The sequence below is a fragment of the Aythya ferina genome (assembly GCF_964211825.1).
Source record: "Aythya ferina genome assembly, chromosome: 1".
Lineage (NCBI taxonomy): Eukaryota > Metazoa > Chordata > Aves > Anseriformes > Anatidae > Aythya > Aythya ferina.
Genome location: NC_140296.1, coordinates 30,513,230 through 30,520,882, shown reverse-complemented (window position 1 = coordinate 30,520,882; position 7,653 = coordinate 30,513,230). Strand labels below are relative to the sequence as shown.

Below are 7,653 nucleotides of genomic sequence, written 5' to 3'. Positions count from 1 at the left end.
CGGCGCTTTTATAGGGGAGGCGCGGTGGGGGCGTGGCCACAGCCGTAGTGGGCGTGGTCTAGCACGAGTGGGCGTGGTCTCACAGCGAGTGGGCGGGGCGTAGCTGGCGCGCGCGCGCGGCCCCGCCCCCCCGGCGGCCGCCATGCCCCGCCAGGTGCCCGCCGCCCCGCCGGACCCGGAGGAGGACTGCGCCCGCGGTGAGCCCTGGGGGGGGGGGAAGGCTCTGTCGCGACACGTCCTATCGCGATTGAAACGTCCCCTGTCGCCCTGTCGCCGCCCGGCTGGGGAACAGCCCTGAGCGCGTAGGGCTGCGGCAGCCATTCCTGTGCGGGGCGGCGTTTGCCTGATTTTAGGCTCCGCGGCACGGGCGATAATTAATGAATTGTTTATTTCATTAATTAATTAACCGGGCGGGTAATTAGCATCGTTAGGCCGCGATTTCGCCGCACCGAGGGGTTGGGCAGCGTCTGGGCTCGGGCACACGCTGACCCCACCTGGGGCGGGGGGTGGTCCACTCCCCTGGGACCTGGAGAGGGAGCTTAAAAAAAAAATAAAAAATAAAAAATAAAATAAAAAATAAACCTAAAAAGTATGTATAAATGTGTATCTGAGTATTATTTGAGTTTGTAACTCCTCAGCCGGGTGCCTTCCTGCCTTGCCGCAGCGCATATTTTTAATGCCTTGTGTTCAGGGGTGTTTCTCAGCCCATATGGGAAGACTTTGAGTCTTTATATTCATTTGTTTATTATTTGTGTTTGTTTCTCTTATCTTGAACTTACTTTGCTTTTATAAGGTGGCGTGTTTTTTTATTTGGCTTTTTTTTTGCCCTCTTAATGCTAAAATGGGTCTGTACGTCCTGGTTAAGGTCCATCCCATTAAATCAGAGAAAAAGTAAGTGGCAGGTCTGTCTGGGTGCTTCACAAACCAGCAAGCTGCCGTCGTGCTGTGTCTCTTGCTAAAGACAGACAAAAGCTTTATAAAACTCCCCTGAAGGGCTCAGTTTCTGCCCAGCCTTTGTCAGCTGACAGTGGGACCTCAGCCTGCATCAGGTATCAATTTGTGCCATCAAAAAAAAACCTTTAGCTGAAGGGGTAATTTCCTGTTACCCTTCATTTTTGTGGTTTTATCACACCTCATCTTTTCATCCAGCCCTGTTCTGAAAGCTAACAATGCCTTTTCCCCACCAGGCATCTTTTTTGTCCCATCGGTCTCAGGCTCCATGCTCGAAATATTCAAAGAAGGGATGGTGTCTGTGCTGCAGGGCGTTACATCAGCCCTCGCTCAGCAGAGGCCTTAACTCTGTGCCTGCTGTTTGCTCGCTCCTGGGCTCAGCGTGACTAAAACTGGAGTGAGAAAACTCCTAACTGTTAGCCCGTTCTTAGAGCAGGAGGGCAATTAAATACTGGTAATGTGTGGTCTCTAGTGCTGCGTGTGTAAAAATGACAGGCTTCTTCACTAGGAAGCTTCAAATGCTTTGTTAATATAATTAGTTCTTGGAAATGTCTAATAACTGTTGTGCGTACCTCTGTATGTTCAGTTGCAGGACCAGCACTGCCTCCAGACTACAGAAGCAGCAGCAGCTCAGAAAGCCCTGACAGCGATGACGACTCAGGATCTCTTCCTCTACCCAGAGATGCACATGGAGACTCCGAAGAGGAGCCAGAAGGAGCTTCAGTGCCCAAGTGAGTCTCTTCTTAGGTTGTTCGTGTTGTTACATTGAAAAATTTTGCAGAAATAGGACTGAAATTTGTCTGTATAAAATGGGAGAAACTGTGTTATATGAACGAAAAGGTTAACCCTGTAGCTACCTAAAACATGGTGGTGTGTTCTCTGTGTTCTTTGGGGTCAAGAAGGCTCAGCCAACCTCTGTGACTTGTTAGGGTGGAATTTGGATATTTAGGGCAATCTCGTCTGTGTATTTTCATGTATGAATTTTGTTCTGCAATTAAAGTAATAAATTTCCTTAATGTTTTGATTGTGCTGAGGACAGGCTCCACTTACAGTGCATGTAAGTGTGTGGTGCTTGAGCTTAGCCTTGTTTCTATTACACTTACTCATAAAGTTAGAAGAACTATTTAGGGGCAGGGATTTACACGTTCAGCTAAGCCAACTTGAATCAAAATTGTTTAGTAAATATCAAGTCTGCACATGCTCTCATTTTGGGGGGGTCGATGACTCATGATTGCAGTGCTAAAAACTTGTGTGTTTTACACCTTGTGTAAGGGTCTTGAAGCACATCATTCTGTCTGAGAGTGTTAGAGTAAATATTGCTCACTTTTCTCCTGGTGTCTTACTCAGCAGCTTTTCAATTCAGCAGAATTGAACTGGGAAACCTACCAGCCAAAATGCAGTCGACATATAAAAATGTAAAAAGAAGTGTGCTGAATTTAAAATTACTTTGTGACTGGAAAAATGGTATTTTACCAGGCTACTTCTCTTCCTTCTACTGCAAAAGCACTCCTCATGTTGGCTGTTTTGTTTTTTTTTTTCCTTAAATGTCAAAATATCTTTGGAGTGAGGCTTATGGTCTCAAATTTTTAATTGCTTCAAATTATTTTGGAACCCTTTGTACTGTTTCCTTGGTAACAGCGAGACATTTAGTACATAAGACTGAAATCATATTGTTGGTTTTCATTTTTTTTCCCTTCTTAAAGCGTAGATAATTGCTGTGCATGTCAAGGTAATTAGTAAGTGAAATCTCTGTGTTTGCAGAAAGCCAAAAAGAATGGAGGAAAACGATGATGACGATGGCTTTTTTGGGCCTGCTCTTCCTCCCGGATTTAAAAAAGAGGATGATTCTCCAGAGAGGTAATTAAAACGGAATTATATTCAGGAACACGATTATTTTACATAAAATATTTTGTGGCAATGCTACAGAACGCTTCAATTGTACACTGCAGATTCAGGTGATTGGAATTTCTTCCTCAGTTTATGCTGAGGTTATTTGGGAGTGTCCTTTCCATACCTTTTTTGACCAATTTTCTCTGTAATCCACTTGTAATTGTGGGGTGTCCTGCTCAGTGGGCTCATTTGGTGCTTCCACAGCTCCCGGAGGAACCAGCTCTCTTCCTGACATTTCACATGCACAGCTTGTTCTTTGAATGTTATAAAATGTAGGCAGTCGCTAAAAAATAAAGAAGTCCCTAATACAGCACCACAAAGAAGTGCTTGGAGATTTAATATCAGCCAAGGTACATTTCCAGCTTTCTTGCATGAAGCCTGAAGTGGTAAAGTGTTACCTCAAAGTGTGCAAAGGAAAAGAGGGGGAAAAACAGGCATTGCTTGAAGGCTAAAGAGATGAGCAGCAGTCTAGGCGCTCACCTGTCCCAGAAGATCAGGGTTTTGCGTGCTTAGCCACTTTTTCTCTCACCAGGGCAGCTCTCTTCCAAGCTAGCAGAGAAGTTGCAAGCACCAGGCTGTGCGTTGCAGTGTATGGACGTCCTGTTTCTTAGATCAGTGTGACCTGTTTTTGTAGAAAAGCTGTTGTTCCGTGCTATCCTTTCCAGACCTGTCAAAGCAAGCATTCCCAATTAAGAGCAGACCATAATGAGAATAATTCAGTTCATGTCACGTTACATTTGGTTGCCCAAAAGCTCAGAGAGTGGAGATCATCCTAAATCCAGCCTCTGCCTGATGCATTGTGAGGCTTCTGTCACCTGGATATTTCTGCAGGTGATAATTGTTTGGGCTTTCATAAGCTTTGAGGAATATGATGGCAGATTATTAAAGAGCTCTTTCCAGTACAGCAGGCACAGTTTGTAGTCTGCTTTGAGCTGTGCTCACCATTGGAAATAAATTCTCACCTTTCTGTGTTCCTGGAGGTAGCTTAATTATCACACTGCTTGCTGAGTTGCTGTCCAAAAGTGAATCGGTGACGTTAAAAGGCATCACAAAACCTTTCTTCTCTCTTCCCTTCTCCAAGGGAAAGCAAACTGAAGTTGATAGCAGTTTGCTGATGCTGTGCCTTAAAGGGTAGTGAAGCTGTAGTGCAAGACCAGAAGGAGCAAACGTGGCCTTGGTGCTGGAGAAAGAGCAGCGTGCGTTTGGCCTCGCTCCTTTCCTTGCTCTGGAATCTGGTGAAGGAAGCTGGGGAAGAAAATAAGGGGATTTCCTTGACTACGTGCCACAACTTGCCCCGTTTCCTTGCATTCCAGCTACCTGCAGAGGTCCTCATGGGAAATGGAGAGAGACTGTTCTTACAAGTTCAGTCACTTCTGTGGTGTGCTCACAGGAGGCACACTTGCCATAGGAAGGACGGAGAATTACACTTCTCTTAAAACTTTGATCTTTATTTTTATATTTACTTTTTTTTTTTTCCTGCAGGAAATGTAGCCCTTTAATGTACCATCTGTGTTGGTTATGTTGGCTCCTTTGCTTTTTTTCAAACTTGAAAAAAATACTTTTTTTTTTCTTCCCCCTTGAGGCCCATTATAGGTCCTGCATTACCGCCTGGCTTTAGGAAGTCTTCAGAGGACACCAGGAGTGCCAGATGTTCCCCTGGACCATCAGCTTCCTCCAAATTCTGCAACGAGGTTTGTGAAAACAAAAGTCTTTTGTTTTAGTATAAGCTATCAGTGATGCTTAAGCAGGTAGGAGCCTGAAGAAGTCTACTAGGCGAGCTTTTCTGCATGACAGTTTAATTTTAGACCAGCAGGTGTCTGACTTATTTTTGCCTGCATCGAATGCGGCAGCTTAAGTAAGCCTAAAAAAGAAGCAGGCTGCTCTGGTGTGTTGTGATTTTGCTGTTAGACAGATGCAATTCTCCATGCAGCATGAAATTGGGATCCTTATGGTGGGGATGCATCCAAACGTTGCTAGTGATAATGAAGCTCAGAGCACCAAAGCTGTACGCCTGTGTGTTTCTAATCTATCTGCACTCTCAGGGGCTCCATGGCTGCATGACTGAGGGAAATGTTTTGTTTTTGGAAGGTATCAACTAGCAGTGAGGAAGAAGACAACATTATAGGCCCAATGCCTGCCAAAGGACCAGTGGAGTCTGATGTGACTAAAGAATTTGAACGCAGAGCTCAGAGAATGAAGGAAAAACTTACTTCAGCAGACAGTGTAAGTTGGGTTTTTTCACTCATAATATTTTGTTGCTGGAGTGTGTTTCTGTTTTTCTTTGCCTGTCTGAGTCTGCATGAGCCCTGTCACTGTTGTGCTCACAATGCTAAGTGTTAAGACAAAAAGAAGTTCCTGATTTCTGCTGGAAGCTGAAAAACTCAGACAGTAGGTTTTGCTTATCTGCTTGTGTTTTTTTCACTCTTTTTTTTCTCTCCCCATTTCTTTTGTAAAGGATGAACCCAAGCAGCTTACCAGGGAATCATGGATGACAGAACTTCCACCTGAACTGAAAAACTTTGGATTTGGTCCAAGAACATTCAAGAGAAGAGCTGATGACAAATCAGGTGATAGATCTGTTTGGACTGATACTCCAGCTGACAGAGAGAGAAAAGCCAAGGTGAGCACTTACTCATTTCTGTATGTGTTTATATATATAGAAAATATATGATCGCTTTATATATAAATATATTCATGTGCATATTTATATTCAAATATATGAACTATTGTTTGGAGATGTATTTTGTATGTGCATATTTATATTCATATATATGGACTATTGTTTGGAGATATATTTTGTATATATACACACATATACTGCCCTCAAGTTTATATATGCAGACAGTTATTATATGTGTTGTTGGTACTCTGTGAAAACAAAGCTCAGCTGGTCAAAGAAAAAATTCTTTTCATTTTTTTCTCTAGCGACTTGCTAAAACTCCTTAATTGAGACTTAAAAATGAAGGAGAGGAAATAACCATTTAAAGTAACATCAGTATTCATTTGCTCCCTCTCCCTTCTGCAGTAGTCACTTACTCTGCATCAGGTCATCAAATTTCCAGTTATCCATTTTTTTTCCCTCTGTCCAGCTGAGCAAAAAATATCCAGTGGTTTCTGCCCTTCAGATTTAATAAAAACTAAATATAGATTTTATTATCATTATCATCATCATTATTATAATTATTACTTCGGAAGTTCTGATGACTGTGGTGATAACTGTAGTCATTCACTTCCACTCCTCAGGAAAGGGAAGAGACAAAAAAGTCAACCAGTAAGGATAACGAAGTTGTATTATCTGGAAGAGACAAGAGACTTGCTGAGCAGGTGACTTCCTACAATGTAAGTGTAATAGCATCATGCTTCCTCTTACTGCATTTCCTTCCAGTCTTCACTCTCTTCTTGTTCTTGCTAGCACTGCTGCTTTATATGGTGATGCCACTACAATCTCGTTTAGGCCCTAAACCTACTGTTTATGTCATTAGGACATGTACCGTTAAGCTACATGACTGATGGGCTTACAAATCCAGAGCTATTAGCACACTGTCTTAAATGTCATCTTTATTTTCTGTCTGTACTATCATTATGAAGGTAGGGGAATAACTTTTATTTTATTGAAGGATAGGGTAAGAGTAACTGACGTCATTTACGTGTTCTTCTGCAAAGCATTTGACACTGTTCCTCACGATACCCATGTCTCAAAAAACTGGAGAGAGATGGATTTGACAGGTGGACCACTTGGTGGGTAAGGACTTGGCTGGATGGTCACGCTCAAAGAGTTGCAGTCAATGGCTCAATGTCCAGGTGGAGATCAGCAATGAGTGGTGTTCCTCAGGGGCCAGTACTGGGACTAGCGCTGTTTAACATCTTTGTTGGTGACAGGGACAGTGGGATTGAGTGCACCCTCAGCATGTTTACCAATGACACCAAGCTGAGTGCTGTGGTTGACATGCTGGAGGGAAGGGATGCCATCCACAGGGACCTGGGCAGGCTTGAGAGGCAGGTTTGAACCTCATGTGTTCAACAAGGCCAATTGCAAGGTCCTGCAGCTGAGCTGAGGCAATGCAAAGGATAAATAGAGGTTGGGTAGAGAATGGATCGAGAGACCCTTCTGATTTCCAGTTCCTCAGCTTTCTTCTTTCTTGGGAATTCCCAGACTTGCTAATTCCTGGCCAGTCTTTCCACTTGGAAAGGTTGCATTGTTAATATCTTGTAATACGTTTTTCCCTCCTCTTTCTTCCCATTTTTACAGGAGTCCAAGAGATCAGAATCTCTCCTGGACATGCATCAGAAAAAGCTGAAGAGCAGAGCATCAGAAGAAAAGACCAAACCTCAGGAGAGAAGGCCGTTCGACCGAGAGCAGGATCTCAAAGTCAATCGATTTGATGAAGCACAAAAAAAGGCCCTTATAAGAAAATCCCGGGATCTGAATAGTAAATTTGAGCACAGTAAAGGCAATATGTTTTTATAAGATGAAAGTGTGAAGCGTTTTGGAAATGAGTTAAAATTTGAATGCTTAATTTTTTAAGTATTTTTCTGTAAATATTTGTACGCAGAATAAATATCCTGATGTTTAACTAGTATTTCTTGTCTGTAAATACTCTACTATGGAGGACCATCTGTACTAAAGCTAAACTGATATAGGAAAGTGCTGTTTTTTAAAAGAAAGAAAAAAAACTTTGGAAGAAAAAAAAAATGTGAACTTGATAGATTTTTTTTTCAGTGTAAAAAGGAATTAATTAAGCTGTACACACACCAAATCATTTCTGTATTTTAGCAGGAAGAGATAGTGGTAGCAGAAGAAGCAGCAAAGCC

General features: G+C 42.7%; 1 protein-coding gene across 1 annotated transcript; it reads left to right on the top strand.

The window, feature by feature from the left end:
* The first annotated feature begins 105 nt into the window (after positions 1-105).
* On the top strand, positions 106-7,418 carry LOC311441637 (GPALPP motifs-containing protein 1-like). The gene is made up of 8 exons (XM_084529985.1): positions 106-197; positions 1,538-1,682; positions 2,713-2,808; positions 4,424-4,532; positions 4,930-5,064; positions 5,297-5,461; positions 6,085-6,180; positions 7,091-7,418. The coding sequence occupies exons 1-8, from the start codon at positions 143-145 to the stop codon at positions 7,307-7,309; spliced, it is 1,020 nt and encodes a 339-aa protein (XP_084386111.1). The 5' UTR covers positions 106-142; the 3' UTR covers positions 7,310-7,418.
* Positions 7,419-7,653: the final 235 nt, after the last annotated feature.

Coding starts and splice junctions, on each gene's coding strand:
- LOC311441637 (XM_084529985.1), top strand. CDS start 143: ATGCCCCGCCAGGTGCCCGCCGCCCCGCCGGACCCGGAGGAGGACTGC. Junction 5,065..5,296: donor AACTTACTTCAGCAGACAGT/GTAAGTTGGGTT, acceptor TCTTTTGTAAAG/GATGAACCCAAGCAGCTTAC. Junction 5,462..6,084: donor ACAGAGAGAGAAAAGCCAAG/GTGAGCACTTAC, acceptor TCCACTCCTCAG/GAAAGGGAAGAGACAAAAAA.